This window comes from Lissotriton vulgaris, chromosome 12 (genome assembly GCF_964263255.1).
Source record: "Lissotriton vulgaris chromosome 12, aLisVul1.2, whole genome shotgun sequence".
Taxonomy (NCBI): Eukaryota; Metazoa; Chordata; class Amphibia; order Caudata; family Salamandridae; genus Lissotriton; species Lissotriton vulgaris.
The window spans coordinates 54,430,701-54,449,589 of record NC_141700.1 but is presented as its reverse complement, the minus strand read 5'-3'; the positions used below and the strand labels follow the sequence as shown (position 1 = coordinate 54,449,589).

The window sequence follows — 18,889 nt, the reverse complement described above, 5'->3', positions numbered from 1 at the left end:
TATGGCTGTTACCCTCACATGTGACATGAGGTTCCTTAAGTTTGCAGCAAGTAGCAGACCACATATAAAAAAAGTGCAGTTTAACTGGAGTGTTCTCCCTAAGGTAACGGCTTAATTGTGTTACCATATTTAGGACATTCATAGCTTCCCATATTCGAGAATGCAAAGAACCTGATCTGCTTCTGTTGTTTATCTTTCCTTCTCCTTGAGTATTTTGCACGTCCATCGGTTGTACAACCGAGAGACAAGTTAAACAATTAAATGGCTGGTGAGGAAGCCCCTTTAACATACCCGCTTTTCAGTTCAAGTTTGTGCCTTCATTGCTATTCGTCCCAAGGCCGGTGACTTTAGTAGTAGTCATCTTTGATTCCTGCTCAAGAAAGCTTCCTTACTACCTTCCTTCCTTACTGCTGCACAGTAGTAGTCCTAGAGAATTCAGTGCACCTATGGTCCCAACAACTTATTGTATGATTCCCTTTGAGAGCCCCACCTAATTCTTCCCACACTTGGGGCTGCTATATCAGAAACCGATCTACAGTTCAAGCTCATTCTGATTTCAGAGTATGCAAATGCTAGTATTTCCTGATGGTGTCCACCTCAGGCCATCCTTGTCCTCTACTACACCCCTCCCCAAATTCACAACCCAGAACCAACATGTTTTGGAACAGCAATTAGGGAGGCATCTTCCTCTATCAAATCTCAACTGAGGATGGAGTTCTAAAAATGAGTCCTCTTGGTAGACTTCAACCGGAAGGAAGCCGCTTCTCTCTGCCAAAGACAATCCCACCCCCCCCCCCCCGGCCACACTTGGTTGCCTTAGCAGACAATATGAAAGGCTTTCTCTACGCACCCTGGAGGTGAGGGAACTCCATGTACAATAGGATGCATTCCTAATTTTATAGAATTGCAGACTCTTAATGGCATTTCTCCCTTCTCTCAAAATATTGGTAGCTCTACACCCAAGGGGTTTTGGTACTGTTGGAAGACAGCCCTTGTTCTTATGTATATACTGAGGTATTTATCACAGATCAATGCATTTGGTAATCTCTCCTCAACCAACAAGCTTTGGCTTGAAGAGAATCTAGGGTCTCCATACTTTTTATTTTCTGGGCGCAATACACAGTGTGCACAACTTCAGGTGGTAAACTACAAGTCGAGCATTAAAAAAATGCTTTTTACTATTGGCGAAGGAAAGTAATTTGGCAAACATCACTTTTAGCATATACATATACCATACCTGCTGAATTAAACCAATCCTAAGTAGTTTGTTTTCTCACAAAATGATGCTCTGAAACCTAACTGGGTTTATCTGGTTTTCATTTTCCCAAGGGTCATAAATTGAATACTACGGAGAAGAGCATAACGCCTGTGATGTACCATGCTACAAAATGCAAAATCAATACCTTTAAAAATATATATATATACACAAGCCCTTTTCATCATCACTTGTTACTCATGATCATTTTAGTAAAAGTATATTCATTTGGCAGGCAAATGTTTTGCAGGGCATACAAGACACGTGTGATTTATCAAAACTTCACCACTTCTTAGTGATTCAAAGCAACACAACGTATTCCTAAGGTACTTTCCACTGCAGGGCAACCACCAGTGTGTTTTGATGCAAAGCATGATTTACTAAAATTGTTAACACGAGCTCTGTGTAATAAAATACAGCCTCCTACATGTAGTTGTGAAGTAGGAGATTTTTTTTTATTTCTACTTACATTTCCCACATTGGATGTGTGCTGAACAGTAAGCACACATGCAGTGTGTGAAATGTTTTAAAAATCTAGGCATATCTTTGTGTACTAATAGGATACTCTTCTAGTATAAAGTCTATGATAGACAACATACACATACACCTTTCTACTATGATGCAAAGGTATGCATGCTGGCAATTAGCTGGGAAAATGGAACCATATCTTAGTAGACCGGGGTTGCTGTTCTGCGCCTTTCACTAACACAGTAACTTAGGTTTCTGCGTGTAAAGTTAGTAAATCTGTCTCCTAGATTAGCACCCCTAACAAAGTTTTGACCAAAGTGCCTACATCTATCTGGGTAACACTCCTTTACAAAAGGAGTTTTTGGATTGTGAGAAATATTGAAATATAGATGAAAAACATGTTGGCAACGATTTGCTACTATAAATGAATTTCCTCTAGTTCACAAGCGCTGAGGTGAGCCCATAACACCCCAAGTTTTAACTGGAAGGCTGCTTTCTATGTTGCATTCGCTTCAGCCTGCCGGGCCAACGAACGTACAGAACTACAGAAATAGCCTAACATGGTTTCATTTCAGCCACAGCGTCTGAAATTCATCCAGTATCTTGTCTTTTATTATTTTGTAATGTTCCAACCGGTATTGGGGATCAGTACGTATACAAATTATGGACAGGGTGAACTCCTGTACAGTGGTGTTAAGGCCCCTTGTCTCCATCTGATCTACTTGCCAACTTTCCACTATGTGCTTAGAATGTTGGACAGACTACGTGGAAGGCACCTGGGATCAACAGGGCTTGGGCATCAGTTTTCTTAAAAGGAGCTATGCTGTGCGAAATTACTTTGGATGCCAGCTCCATTAAGCACAGGAAATTATGACCCAGAGCAGTACCAAGAATTCAGCCACAAACCGAGGTAACACTAAGCTAGCACTACACCAAGGACCCAGCTAGAAGTAGAATATATCCAACCATGCATGCAGCGACAAGTGGGGGTAAGCAAAGATCTGACACCGATCCGAGACAGGAGCTACTAGAATTTTGAATACTCATCCTTTACCGCTCCAAAAATGGAATTGGGCAAATAAATGCTTAACGCCATGCAGTTATGTCAAGACGCAGAGGTCAAATAAAATGTGTTTCTCCTCTTATGTGAAGGTAAAACAATGCTGTTGCCAAAGGCATGCATTATCCATTGAGTACTTCCGGCAAGCCTGGTGTGAAGGTGAGAGGTATGGCATGTGTGCAAGGAAGCAACCACATACGGGAACGCGTCTCGAAAAGAGGAAAGATGTCAATAAAGCAGATCTTTTATGGAATGGTTGTTTCCTGGTACTTTGTTTTGGCACATACGGTCCAGAGTGAATACAGTCAGACTTGCTATCTGGTTGCAGACGTCTGTGGCTATATTACCTATGTGAAAAGAGTTGGGTGAAGTGTAATAATATCTTGACACATAAACTGTTGTCTTACTTGTATGTGCTTCTGATCCGCAAATAAATCTCTACCCAGCACGATATCCAGTGTACCAACCTTTAGCATATGGGTCTCCAACCAGTAGCTTGTGAGCTACCGCGAAGTAGCTCACCTGTGTATAACCCTGCGAGTTTAAATTAAAAAAGTTTTTGCTTGGTTGAATTATTATACATATAAAAAAAATTAAATTATGAAACACTAAAATTGTTAGTAGCTCTCAATAGGTTTCATTGAGCATAAGTAGCTCTCTGTACACAGAAGGTTGGGGATACCACAACATTGTGCTTTCAACCCTCATGAAGAGTCACTGTGATTAATCTATTCTCATGGCAGATTTAAAGCTCCCTCGAGGTTATTTTGCTACTGTAGTCACCCAGGATGCAGGTAATCAAACTGTTTACTGAAATGTGGAGAGCCTGTTATTTCACAAAGATATGGTAGGCTCAGAATGAACCTAAATTCCTCTATTCAAGAGATATTTCTTAATATTAACAAAGTTACACTCTACTCACATGCAGAATTCCACAACACTTAAAATAAGAACATTTGTTTCATTTTTTCCTCTCTCTCTCTCCTATTGTAAAATGAAAAGATATGGTGGGTATAGACAATGTAGTGCAGAGGGAGGCAAAGAGACTGGACTGGGAGACATGGGCAATAAACATTTGGCTGAAGAGTTGGACGCTGAGGTAAGAAAACAAACTCTGGAACAGGGAGACAAGTTAGTGGATGTAGTCTATAAAAATGGGGATCGAGCCAGAGAACATACATTGGGGAAAGAAGATACGGCAACAGAAACCAGTGCACGAGACATGGCATGAGGCTCTAAAACAATTACTGTAGCAGGGTGAGACGGGCAAATGATAGATATAGGCACTGAAACACATAACAACTTGGAAGAGGAGTATATATAAAAAGAGGAAAAAGGGACACCGATAATGGGACAGATATTTATGGGCACTGGGACAAAAACCCAAATTTTGGTGAGGTTGTGTCAAATATTCACAGATACAAACAGAGCCACTAGGACAAAAACAGAAATTTGGGCATGGATTCTGGGGCAGGAAGATAACCATGGGGCACAGAATGGGACTCCGGGCGGTGAAACATTGAGATACCAAGACAAGGAAACTATATTATGACATTAAAAAGAAAAAGACAAAGGGAATTGGAAACTGGGCAACAATGTGGGTAAATGAGAACATGTCCCACTTACAGCCGTCTGGTATTAGGGGTGGGGCAAGAAATCTAGCCTATTGTCCGCCATCCCTGGGGCGGTCAACAAACAGCATTTATCACTTGTCCTTTTCCACTGCCCTATGGTGTATGACATCTGTCTCGGTTAGTCGAAGTTATGATTTTTTTTCTAGGTGGAATACATAACCTCAAGAATGACACAGCACCAGGAATAAATATTACGTGATACGGGTTGTTCAGATGGTAGGACTAGATGTGTTCTGAGATACTCAGAGTACATAAACATAGGCGCACTCATAATCTTTCAAAATTGCTATTCGAATGATAACAAGTCTTAAGGCACACAAATAGCAAGTGCAATGAACTGTGGGTTTTCACAAAGTTTTTAACTGTACACGTTTCTTCTTAAATCTAAAATAAATCTGAAAATGCTCTGGCGTACTGGCCCTCCCATCCTGAACTGGTGTGGCAAAACTCTTTGTGGCGGTTTTCAGCAACACTTCTGTTTTATTCAACAGATGATGTTGTTGAGGAAAGCTGCTATCCTACAAAATTAGAAGATGCAAAAGTTCAGACTGTTCCTCCAAAAACCAAGATTGAGAAGAAAAAAAAAGAGCCGAAACAGTTACAGCACGAGCCAGACCTCTTCCAATTCCAGAACCAACACGAGAGTCCGTTCGAGAGCGCATTCCAGAGACAATTTCAGATCCATGTTCAGCGGCACGCAAAGCACACAGGTAGGAGATCTCAATGACCTGTTCCTTCGCTGTGCAACTGCCTGTGTACTCCTATTTGAAATACATAAATGCCTCTCTTAATGTACCGAGACCGAATGGACAGGACCTTTGTTCTACAACAGAGGGTAGGTATCAAGGACAGTCCACTCCTTGATGTCTATGCCTACCCTTATTTTAACAGCAAAACATATATTGTAACTAAACTATTTCAGGCTAAGTCCATCACAACTCCACCTGCCCCTGGATATGAAAAGGCAGAGTTGCGGATGCATCCTTCCTGCACACTGTTAGTTTATCTGTAGAAACTTTACACTCTGTTGCAGAGCAAGAGTCAACTGAGGATTCGACAGTGTGAGAAACAATGCTTGGAACCGTATTACCTAAAAAAGAGTCCAGCCTTCTGAACGTAGAGGAAGACCTGCAAGGAGTAATATGTGGTTAGTTACTAACGTTGGTAACCCTCATTCCTGAACCAGAATGAATGTTACCAAAGTTAGTAAGTAACTTGTTCTTCTGTAGGATACATCCAGCTGCAGATGCCTCACCTTCAAAATCGAAAACAACGCAGTATCTTCATAAAGGTGGTGAATCTGAGGAATGGATCTTACACAAGAAAGCTGTTCAGGCCTGAGGGCATAATGGCCCTTCCTGCAAACGTGAGACTTGATACAGTATGCCTGGGGAAGGTTTGGACAGATACCTACATGGCAGCATGGTAAATATCCACCACTTGAACATTTCTAGTTAATGCTGTAGTGGCAGCCTTGACCACGGTGGGACACGCCTAAAGACCCATGGGAAGCTCCGTCTTGGCCACAGCGGAGCACTCGGGTACAAATGACAATCCCCCTAAGATAAGGGCCATTTCTGGGCTGTCTTACCTTTGCACCAGCAAGTTTCAAAAATGATGACTGTTCATCTGGTGCTTCTTAGACTTATTCATGATGACATTAGGGGGCCCCTTTGGGATCCAGCTGATAAAGCCTATCCCCAAGGAGCGACTCCATTTTCGGAAGAAAGGATGTCAGAGTCTGAAGTTCTAACTTGTTGAAGGAAAAGGTGGTATATGGAGGCCCGAAGACCACAGCTGCAAATCACTGATATACGGAGAAGTGAAGGCAATAAGAAAGGCAGGCTTGGGAGTCAAAAGTCTAACGGTGGATCTGTGCACAAGTTCAAAAGTTGTACACTCCAGATAAGAACAAAATGAAGGCTCTACTGGGGCATGATAAACGGAGCCGGGGGAAAACTTGAAAGTTTCTTTAAGAAACACATCACATTCAGTAAATTGAATAAAGATGGGTGATCAGGCAAATGAAGAAAGGCTCAAAAAAGGTGACACTTAACCCTTAACAGTGCACACAGCAAAGACTTCCCATCAATAAATAAAACAAGCAGAAGCTTAGCGTGTAGAGGGTGAATGTGTGTTCGCTGAAAGTAAATAACAAATTTAGACAAAACGTTACAACAGATAAAATTGGTGGATGGGCAAACAGCCAGAATAACATTAACCATCTCTGATGGAAGAGCTAAAGCTCTTAATTGATTCTGCTCAACTTTCTGTTGATGGGACAGTAGTTTTTCCTGACGAGGAAGTAGAGGACATATGCTCAGGCTCAGCATGCCATAATATCAGACTCTCCAAGCCTAGCCTGGGTGGGGGGGGGGTGAGGGAGGGATACGCTTTCTGAGTCCTTCCTGACTTTCCTCAGGACCAGAGAATCCGTGTCCGAGAGCAAGCACATAAAGGAGACCAGAGTGCCACTGAAGATGGATTTTGTATCCTTGAAAGCCTGAAAAATGGAATTTCAGTGTGTGAAAGGCTGCACATTTATAGCACTTGGCAGGAGTGAATAGATGTGTCAGAGGTACATGAAACTCTCGATTGACAAGGTGATTATTGGTAAAATTCAGGGATTCTTCCAGCTGATTGACTGTTAGTGATCCAAAGAGGATTTAGCCATCTCCACAGCCTTAGTGCCTCCGGACAGAAGGCATGGGGCCCTAACACTGTCCTGTTTATTCCAGTACCTCACAGTGGTTGTGTTGTCCATCAAGACCTTGATGGAGGGGCAGAAAGGCTTAGAGGGCCAGTTTCGGAAGCAGCGCCTGAACATCACTTGTCCCAGAAGTCAGCACCTTCTTTTTTTATTGTTTTAGTAGGCATTGTCAATGTATTTAATTCTTAAAAGGCTTAAGATTTCTTTGCAAGTTTCCAGCAGAGTATTCCATCACCACAAAATCATCTGTGTAGAGCACATATGATTTATGTATGGGACCATTTTTGATGAAAAAGAGTGCATATCTACAAGAGCCTGTGCGCCTCCAAGAAAGAAAAAAGCAACGTGTATGGCTGGCATCGAAAAACACCCTTGTTTTAGTTTTTTTCAGTTCTACCTGTACCTAATGTTTAAGTACCAAACCTGGTGAATGGATAACAGGACCACTGGAACATTTCTCAACTGCAATTTGTTTTACAAAGTCTCACGATCAACCTAGCAGAATGGTGTCACAATATTATTCCTGAGGGCAGAATGAGAGAACTTGTCTGAGACAGCTGCTTGAGAGCCATTTTTCTTTTTTAAACTTTAAGGACATTATTGACAAAAGATCAGTATCCACCTTATAATCAACTTTTTCTAACATGCAGATGATAGTCTAACATAAACCTGGAGAGAAGACAAGCAGGAAAAGTGTGACTCCCTTTCACAATCTGGCTTCCGAGCAAAACACAGCACTGAGACCGCCCTCATCGCAGCAACAGACGACATCCGAACTCTACTGGACAATGGAGACACAGTCGCCCTCATCCTCCTCGACCTCTCTGCAGCATTCGATACAGTCTGCCACAGCACCCTTCTACAACGCCTCAATAACATCGGAATTCAAGGAAAAGCACTTGAATGGATCACCTCGTTCCTCACCGGAAGAACCCAGAGAGTCCGCCTTCCTCCATTCAAGTCCGAGGCCTCTGAAGTCATCTGCGGCGTACCTCAAGGATCCTCACTCAGTCCCACCCTCTTCAACGTATACATGAGCCCCCTCGCGGCCATTGCACGCCAACACAACCTCAACATCATCTCTTACGCGGACGACACTCAACTGATCCTTTCTCTCACCAATGACCCCAGCACCGCCAAAACTAACCTACACGAAGGAATGAAAGAAGTTGCCGAATGGATGAAACAAAGCCGTCTGAAACTGAACTCAGACAAAACAGAAGTCCTCATCTTAGGTACATCCCCCTCTGCTTGGGACGACTCCTGGTGGCCGGAAGCCCTCGGAAAAGCACCCATCCCGACAGACCACGCACGGAACCTTGGCGTCATCCTGGATTCTTCACTCTCAATGAACAGACAAGTCCGCGCCGTATCCTCTTCCTGCTTCAACATTCTTCGCATGCTCAGAAAAACATTTCGCTGGATCCCCTCCGAAACAAGGAAAACAGTCACCCACGCTCTGGTCACGAGCCGACTGGACTACGGAAACACCCTCTACGCAGGTACCACCGCTAAACTCCAGAAGAAACTCCAACGAATCCAAAACGCCTCAGCCAGGCTCATCTTAGACATCCCACGCAACAAACACATCTCTGGTCACCTTAAAGACCTCCACTGGCTACCTGTCAATAAGAGGATCACTTTCCGACTGCTTACCCACGCACACAAATCACTCTACGACATCGGACCAGATTGCCTCAACTCTCGACTGTCCTTCTACACCCCCTCCCGCCAACTACGTTCTTCCAGCCAAGCCCTCACCACTGTACCTCGCATTAACAAGACCACCATGGGAGGCAGATCCTTTTCATACCTGGCTGCTAAAACATGGAACTCACTCCCCGCTTACCTTCGCCTCACCCAGAACCACCTAGCGTTCAGAAAGCAGCTTAAAACGTGGATATTTGACAAATAATCCTCCTCCCCTTCCTAAGCGCCTTGAAACCCTCTGGGTATGTAGTGCGCTATACAAATTTTATGACTTGATGTTGGCAGTTCATTCTTCACTCAACGTTCTTTGTTCCGCCTCACCCCTCGAAAGAGGAGAGATTCCACAGATTGGACCCCAAGAGAGCGTTGAGCTTTCACGTTGATCGTACCGAAGTTCACTGGGTGGACGATTTATGGAGTTCTCCTAGGTAAAAGGCAAAGCAGAAAAAAAACAGTCAATGAGTTGGAAGCCCAGTGGTGTAGGCAAACACGAGCTCTATATATGAGGGGAGATGCATAGTTAATTCCATATTTTCTGAGCTTGGGGTACTTTCTTACCTCCTGGTTGCATTTTAAAATAGATACTGAATCCTCCTCAGAACTACAGTGTTTGCATACCTTTACTAATGATATCTTTTTTACTCATTCGGGGCACTGCCTTAAAGGGTATTCTCAACAAAAATTGACCGGAGAAGGTGTTGATTTAAAAAAAAAATAATAATAAATAAAGAATCGTTTTTAAGAATCTTTGTTTCATAATTTAACCACATTTAATTTGTTTTTTTAAGCCAAGAGTTAACCAGTTTGACAGAGCTCCCAATTTTGGAAACCGTTTTTTCAGAAACTTACACATTTTCTGGTAGCTTTGACCCCTACCACCATACTAAGGCCCTTTGTCAAAAGTTTGTTCTGATTCTACCACTTATGCGTGTAAACCCTCAGCCGCAAAGGTCTCCCGAAGCGAGAGATCCAAGAAAAAAAGATCTAGAAGAGATATAAAATATGGAGGCATCATCATTCTCACCACTTCTATTGACTGCATACCCACTTGATGTTGACGTCATCCAGAGGTACGGCACAGGCATAAAGTTGGACCTTTATTGAGCTGACAATGAAGCACGACTGATCAAAAAGATCTTCGATTTCAAAGCACAGTTGACATCACCCTCATTTTGGGTGTGAGAACCGGCGGGAAAACCTAGCCAGGGAGGGAGGTGAGCCCTCCTTTGCCAACCCAACCCTCAGGTGAGGGAGGCGAAGTGAAGGCCGCCATCTTGAAGATGAAAAGACCTCCCAATTAGGAAGAAGCCTACGCCCTCCTCCCACTGTACGGTGACTTACTAGGGGGTATAGACATCCCTGGGAAGGGACCCATTGGTCCCGACCTGCACACCCCTGTAACGCCCCTAACTTAAATATTTAGGGGCACTTCTGAACCTTGCCTCCTCAGATTCGGCGTGGCAAGAAGAAGAACTGAAGAGCTGTGCTGCAGAAGAGGAGGTTGACATCAACTGCTTTGGCCCCAGCCCTACAGGCCTGTCTCTTGCTCCATAACCCCTGCAAGCATTGGGCTCCCAACACCTCCTGAGCACACTGCACCCGGCCGCCCCTTGCCGCTGGTAGTGTGGACTTTGTGCTAACTTGTGACCCCTTTTGCCCTGACCTTAATGCCAGGAGCTAGACTCCCAAGACCGAGTGGCATGCCCATGAGCAGCCCTGACCCGAGGTGTCCCCTAGTTCCATTGGCTAACATTGAAACTCTGCACCTGGTCGCTCTCGTGATCCTGGTGGTGCCCCTTGAGTGCTAACCTGAACCTTGGGAAATCTTGGTTCTACTCCCAAAGCCTAAAGCAGTTTACTTACCTATAAATCTAACACAAATTTCTCTCCATAGGATTGTATGGTGAGTTTTCTCTGATAATGTGTCGAACTGTCTTGTACTGCAACAAAAGTAACTTAGTGCCTTAAACAGAGTTAACCTGCTTACTAATGTCCTGTGATGTATAGACCCTGTTATTAGTTAGTTTCATGCCAAGCTAGAAAAGTAACTATAAAGTAATCTGAAAGTAATTTCAAGAGTTTTTGACAGCTCACACACCATTTTCTCAACTGCAAAAGTAACCTGAACACTCATACAAAATCAGTGATAACTGTGTTTTGAAAAGTAACATTGTATGAAAAGTATCACTAACCTGCTACTAAGTAAATCTTGGTTCTAGAAATAAGACTACAAAATAGCAACATTTTATACAATCAATTGGTCTGGATTCAGTCTTTGAGTGTGTGACATCATTTCTTACCTGAGTGTGTACAATAATTACTTAACACTACCCTGTGATGAGCCTGACTGCTCAACCACACTACCACGAAAGAGAGTAAGGTATTATCTACTTTGACCTCTGCTATAACGTTGGGGATCCACTGGACTCTGCGCACACTATACCTTACTTTGGTATAGTATATACAGAGCCACCTTCTTACAGCCCTCTTAGGCTCTTATGTTTGACTACAAGCGGACGAACCTGATCACAGTCCATTCAGGCTGTTAAATCTACCTCCATCCGTAACCCCGAAGGTGATGATCTCAAGACCACGATCAATGCCGCTGATCAGAAAAAGGCCTTTTTCTCCCAGGAAATGACCTCAGCCTCCAGGTTAACTCCCTCCTCCACAGGATTACCAGCCTCCACAGAAACACAGAAGAGAAAGGTCTCCTTCGTGGTCATCTTCGAGACAGTCTGCTTGGTATACAGACACTTCATCATTCCATACACTATCTTTCGTGGAGTATTACTGATGGACGCTATTACTACATTTCAAGTTTTTATAGCCAGAGGCGCTGCAAAGCAAAACATCCCTCTTGAAATTCCTCATACAGTCGTCCCAGTAATTATAGAGACCTTACAACTTCATTAAAATAAACCTGGGCAACTTCACTAGTCTCCCAAAAACGAGTACATCATAACTCACTCATACATAAATGGTCCAACAAAGCACTTCGCATGATTCCATTTACATAATTATCATTGTATTAATATATATTTTACATATTGTGCGAATTCATCACAGAATACTTTCTTTATGTCACTTATTTAAATCAAACTAGCCATTGTAATACTTTTCAATCCAGGTCAGCAACAGCAAAAGAAATGGAATGGTGCAACGTGCTTTGTTGGCCTATTTATGTATGAGTGAGTTTTGACTTACTAGCTTTTCTAATACCAAAAAAGGATGGACCGCTACGTCCTATACTAGACTTGCGGCCTGTAAATCAATATATACTAGCTGAGACTTTTCACATGGTAATGCTATAAGATGAAATACCATGGCGTCAGGAAAGAGACTTCATGAGTGCATTCAATTTGAAAGAAGCATACTTTCACATCCCTATTCACCCAGCACATCGCAAGTACCTCTGGTTTGTGGTAAGTGGACATCATTATCAATTCAAAGTACTACCATTCAGGGTAACCACAGCCCAAGAGTATTCATAAAGTGCTTAGCAGTTGTAGCAGCAAAGCTAACAAGGTCAAACATATGTGTATTTTCCTATCTAGACGATTGGCTGATCAAGAGTCCAAACAAAGCAAAATGCCTAAAAGACACTCAAAATACAATCAATCTATTACACAAATTGGGTTTTACAATCATTGCAACAAAATCCCATCTACAACCGCTCCAAATACAACCTTATCTCGGAGCCATACTAATTCAATATCAGGGACAACATACCTCAATCCACAGAGTTCTCCATCTCCTGCACCAACTGGGTCTTTTTCAGCCACATCGTCACCAATCAGTCAAAACAGTGATGAGACTTCTAGGTATGATGGCATCTTGTTTAGCAATAGTCCCTCATGCAGGACTATATATGAGACACCTATGAGAGTGATTAGCATCACAATGGTCACAAGCAGAGGGCACCACCGAGGATCTAGCGTTAGTTCCACCCAAAGTCTTTCAGGCACTACAATGGTGGAACACCAAGAACATACTAAAGAGGAGAGCCTTCAAAGACCCAGTCCCAACAGATGCATCACTCATGGGATGGGGTGCTCATATGGAGGAGTTTGTAGTTCAGGGGCATTGCTTAACACAACAACAGACATTGCATATAAACTTGATGAAACTCTTAGCCTTACAAATGACTCAAAGTGTTCTTACGCAACACCGCAGGGAAAAATATCCTTCTAAGAGCTCACAACATGACAGCAATGTACTACATTCGGAAACAAGGAGGGACCCCTTCCATACAACTGTCATAGTTAGCGTAAAACAAATGTAAATGGACAATCTGTCTCAAAATTCTCCTCCTCACACGGTACATCCCAGGGAAGGAGAACTCCCTGGCAGACCTGTTAAGCAGGATGCAGCAAAAAGTTCACAAATAGGATATTCACTCTCCGTCACTACATCAATTCTTCCAATGATAGGTAACCCCGATAATAGATCTCTTTGCCACTGCCAGGAACGCAAAATGTCAAAACTTCACATCAAGACACACCCTCAATCCAAGGGGAACGCACTATGGATGAACTGGTCATGAATCTTTGCTTATGCTTTTTGCCCCTCTTAATCATTCCTTACATGGTCAGGAAACTCAAACAGACTTAATTAACCATGATACTAATAGCCCCAACATGGGCTCGACAATCATGGTACATAACATTGACAGAGCTAACCCTGGTGCCTCACGAGAAGCAATCCAACTATGCAAACCTTACTCCCAGTGGGGGCAAAGTTGGACACCCAAATCCTCAGCAACTCATTCTTGCAATCTGCCTCCTGAAGTCATAGAGTTGATTACTTAAAATTACCTCCTGAATGCATGGATATTTTAAAGGAGGCCAGAAGACCAACCACAAGAGCATGTTATGCCTCTAAATGGAAACGTCTGTTCGTTAGTGTGCTTTAAATTACATTAATCCATCATCACCATCAAAACAAAACTAACACATCTACAAAAAGCACATTTTGTGTTTTCCTCAATACGCCTACATTTAGCCGCTATTGCAACTTACCTACAAAACAGAAAACACCAATCCTTTTTCCACATTTCTGTCATAAAGGCTTTAATGGAAGGATTAAAAAGAGTAATTCCACCACGTTCACCACCTGTACCTGCGTGCAACCTAAACATTGTGTTAACAATACTCATGGGCCCAACTTTTAAGCCCTTACACATATAACAAATACAGTTCCTTAGGGGCAATCACCTCTCTTCTAAGAAGAGTCAGTGAAATACATTCACTAACTATAGAGGAACCATATTACCAATTATTCCAATACAAAGTGCGTTTACGCACAAATCAAACATTTCTACAAAAGGTCATCTCAACTTTCCACTTAAATCAAACTTTGGACTTGCCTATTTTCTTCCCAAAACCAGAAACAGCAGTCGAAAAGTGACTCACTAATCATTCCCCCTGATCATCCTACACCTGTCGGGGGTCAACTACAGCAGTTTCTTCCAACTTGGCAGTCAATAACATCAGACCAGTGAGTTTTGGAAATGATCCAACATTGTTATTGCCTGGAGCTCATCAGCAATCCTCCCAATATTCCACCTCACACTCACAGGCTTTCTCTGGAACATCAACAACTCCTCAAATAGGAAGTGCAAGCTTTATTAGTCAATGGAGCTATAGAGCCAGTTCTAATTCAACATCAAGGGTCGCCGGTTTACTCCTAGTATTTTCTAATTCCCAAACAAGGATGGATCTCTGAGGCCTATCTTAGACTTTAGTCCCTTAAACCACTACATATTGTCCGAGCGCTTCCATATGGTCACATTTCAACAAGTACTTCCACTTATACAACAGGGTGACTTCTTGTCAGCACTAGACTTAAAGGACGCATATTTTCACATCTCTGTTCACTCAGTACAACGCAAATGTCTCAGATTTGTCATAGCAGGGAAACATTATCAATTCATGGTCCTTCCATTTGGAGTCACTACAGTACCCAGAGTATTCACCAAATGCTTAGCAGTAGTAGCAGCTTATCAAAGAAGACATCAAATTCATGTCTTCCCATATCTAGACGATTTGCTGATCAAAGCCAACACACACCATCTGTGTCAACAACACACTCAAACTACCATAAATCTTCCACATCAGCTGGGATTCACAATCAATGCTCAGAAATCCTGTCTTCAACCCTCACAACTACAACCATAGGTAGGAGCTATGCTCAACACTCAAACTGGCCTAGCCTATCCAAATACAGCCAGAATCAAAAACTTTTAGACACTGCTACCACAATTGCAACCCAATCATTATTTAACAGTCAAAACTTTCATGCGTCTTTGAGGCATGATAGCATCATGCATTGCCCTAGTCTCTCATGCAAGACTAAATATTTGCCCTCTACAGGAATGTTTAGCACAACAGTGGTCTCAATCCCAGTTTTCCGCCCCATCCCAGGAGTGACACATCAGTCTCTTATTTGCGCTCTGGTTGGGAACGGGGTCTGCCGCTGGCCCAATCTTGGTTCGTTAACCACCACTACAGGTATTTTGCAGTTCCCTCTTAGAGCTCGACCATGTCAGAGCCACACTCACTGTAACGTCAGGTCCCACTGCAAAGCCCGCCTATGCCAATGGGTATATGTCACCAGTTGGATGTAGGAAGCCATGAGTCCCAGCAGCCATGGAGTCAGTCTCACCGAAATACAGGTTCGAGGTTGAAACATGGGTATCATGGCCTGAATATCCTGGACTCTCCTTTCGGGAGGATAGGCCCAAAACTGCATAGTGTCCAGAACAGCTCAGATGAAAGGAAGCATCTGGGAAGGAGTCAAGTTTGACTCCAGCATGTTGATAGTGAACTCCAGAGAATGCAGGAGAGGTCAGCCATAATCTGAAGGTGGGAGATGACAGCCTGGGGCAAGCCCGCCTTCAACATTAAGTTGTTGAGATAAGGGAAGACTGGCACCCCTGATCTCCGCAGCTGAGCTGCAACCACCACCGTCACCTTGGTGAACACGAGGGACGCTGGTAAGATCAAAGGGAAGCATCGCAAATTGAAGGTGCTTGTGGCCCACCATAAACCACAGGTAACTACTGTAGGCAGGCAGGACAGAATGTGGAAATATGCATCCTGCAAGTCCCACTACCATCCAGTCTCCTGGATGCAGGGCAGACAGGACCTGAGCTAGAGTGAGCATTTTGAACTTCTTCTTGAGGAAGAAGATGAGGCAGCGCAGGTCTAAGATAAGACGAAAGCCTCTGTCCTTCTTGGGGACCAGAAAGTAGCAGGAATAACAACCATGATCCACTACTGGCAACTGCACTCTCTCTATGGCTCCTTTGACCAAAAGAGCAGTCACTTCCTAGCCCGTCATAAGTAAGTGGCATAGAGGGTAGGTTAGTCTTGAAGTAGAGGGGGTAGCCCCTTCGGACAATCGTCAACATTAACCTGTTAATATTATGGACTGCTAGTAGCACAGGGGATGGCAAATCCTGCCGCCCACTGGGTGCCCATGATGGTAAGCGGACAGACTAGAAGAGTTTGGAGGCTGCGGCTTAGGGGGGGTTGATGGACTGACCTGGCCGCTGGCCACCCGACCATTGGGGTCGGTAGAAGTTGGGTCTGCGGCCACGTAGAGGCTGGAAAGCTTGCATGCCGCAGTGGCTGGATGGTTGAGGACACAGCTCTATGCCTCTTCCGTGGACACAAAAGGAGCAAAAGGTGGATTAAGGGTGATGAGGGGCCATGAAGAGGCCCTAGGTTCTGATCCATCTTCTTCCCCAAAGCGTCCAACCTCTTGGATTGCCCGGAGTGTGATATGGTAGGGAATGCACCAGAATTTACATGGGATGTAGAGGCTCGGACCACCAAGCTCGGGTCCCTTGGGGCGTGGCGGTAGGCTATCGTCCTATTCACAGGAGCTCCTGTGTTGGGCTTGAACCAGGTCCCAAGTAGGACATTCGTCAGGGCTTTGTTGAACGGGAGTAGCAGTTCTGTGGGGGACGTTCCCAGTTGCAGCTTCTCTGGCAAGACGTTTGTCAAGGATCTCAGCCACCCTCTGCACCAACACAGCAAAGGACGCTCCCTCCTCTGTAGCCACGGTAGGGGTAGAAAGCATGCCAGCATCAGGAGACATGTCCAGTCAACTGGCTTCAGCCAGATCCTCACATCAGTCCATATTTCCTTCATCATAAGGCTGGTATTCCTCAGGGTCCTGCGACCCCTCTCAGTCCTCCCAGAGTCCTAGCCTTTAAGAACAGGGCTGGACCTGGACGGCCTGCTACCAATTGGCGCCGGAGAATATGATGCCCATCTGGTTCTGTGTTGGGGATGAGGATGGGGCGGCCGGTGGGCGCAGAGAGCGTCAGCCTCAGGACCGCCGCTAGGGAAGGTTAGCATTGAACGACTGGTGCCGGTCTAGATCCATCTGTGGATCCTTAAGGCCTGGCTGGTGCCGGGGCCATCAACAGGAATCCAGCAGAGGCCACTCCCGAACCCATAGTGCCTGAAGACGCGCCAGCAGGAACGGGCTGCCCAAATATGTAGTGCATGGCCTCATAAAACTCTTGAAGTTGGGCTCCTGGAACCTCGGTGAGTTGCGTAGTCAGCACAGGCGCTAGCTCAACTGCAGAGCCAGGCCTCAAGTGGCAATGCTCCTTCGTTTCATCGGATGAGGTGAAGTTGAAGACCACTTCAACTTCTTGCTCTTTTTATTTTTATGTGACTTTCCTGAATGACTTGACAACTTTGAATGCAACGATGACCTCGGGCTCCACGACTGCTCCCTTCCTCTCGATCGTTGCGGCGTCACATGTTTAGGCACCAGAAGCTTGAGAAATTGCTCTCTCAAGGTCTTTTGGGGGGGGGAGGGTGCATGGTGTGGTAGTTGGAACAGGCCTGGGTCATGGTCCTGCTCGAGGCACCACAGGCTAAAAAGGTGCAGGTCCGTTACTGACATCAGTGGATCCTTGGGGCCTGGCTGGCGCTGGGGCCGAAGCCATCAGCATGAATCCAGTAGAGGCTTCTCCCGAACCCACAGAGCCCGAAGGCACAGCAGCAAGAATGGGCAGGCCAAATATGTAGTGCATTGCCTCATAAAACTCTCTGAGTTGGGTGGGAGTTGCTCTGGAACCTCAGAGAGGTGCAGAGTCAACTCCGGCGCAGGTTCAACTGCAGAGCCAGGCCTTGATTGGCAATGCTCCCTCGTTTCTCGAACGAGGTGAAGTCGAAGACTGCTTTGGCTTCTTGCTCTTCTTATTTTTATGTGAATTTTCTGAATGATTTGACAACTTTGAATGCGATGATGACCTCGGGCTTCACGACTGCTCCCTTCCTCTCAATCGTCGCGACGTCACATGTTGAACCACCAGAAGCTTGAGGAACTGCTCTCTCAAGGCCTTCGGGTGCATGGTGCCATAGTTGAAACAGGCCTTCAGGTTATGGTCCTGCTCAAGACACCACAGGCAAAGAAAGTGCAGGTCCGTCACCAATATCTGTTGGTGCCGCAAGGGTTGAAGCTGGCTTTCATAGAGGGCATCCTTGCCATACCACGATGTAAGACCTCAGAAGACATGGAAAAATGTAGTAAAACTATGGGGTAGCTCTTCCCGTATCTACATTGACTGGCACAGAAAGAAAAGAATTGATGCCAGCATGCCTGGGTTGTGTCTATATAGGCACTGCGAATGTTATTTCCGGTGCAGACGAGGCCACACAGAGCTAAACGTTGCCATTGTTCAGGGGTACTGCTCATGACGCCTCAGGATAATTCTAAGGTAAGGAATCTGTGGTTAGAAGTCTTTACTAGATAAATATGGCAGAATCTAAGAACTGGATAATGACCATTATTCCTTCACCAGACACAGAAACGTTTCCATTTAGCATTATAAGTCTGTTTGTTCACTGGAGCACAAGCTATCGCCAGAATCTGTTCTCACGCTTGCCATAGATCCAAATGGCTAAATTTTAGGTGGTCGGGTACCATGTTCTCAAAGTCTGCAACTTGGGATTGAGATGGAGAATCTCTCCCTGATGTCTGGACTACATCCTGGAATGCACAGTCAAAGGAATGGCTGGACGTAC

The 18,889-nt window shown here is 44.5% G+C and overlaps 1 protein-coding gene across 1 annotated transcript in view; it reads left to right on the top strand.

Annotated features, from left to right (window-relative positions):
- Positions 1 to 18,889, top strand: part of KDM4B (lysine demethylase 4B) — a 302,619-nt gene that overhangs the window by 192,070 nt on the left and 91,660 nt on the right. Inside the window, exon 11 of the mRNA XM_086947052.1 lies at positions 4,909 to 5,127. Coding sequence (XP_086803178.1) covers positions 4,909 to 5,127 — 219 coding nt within the window. The remainder of the gene's footprint in view (positions 1 to 4,908; positions 5,128 to 18,889) is intronic.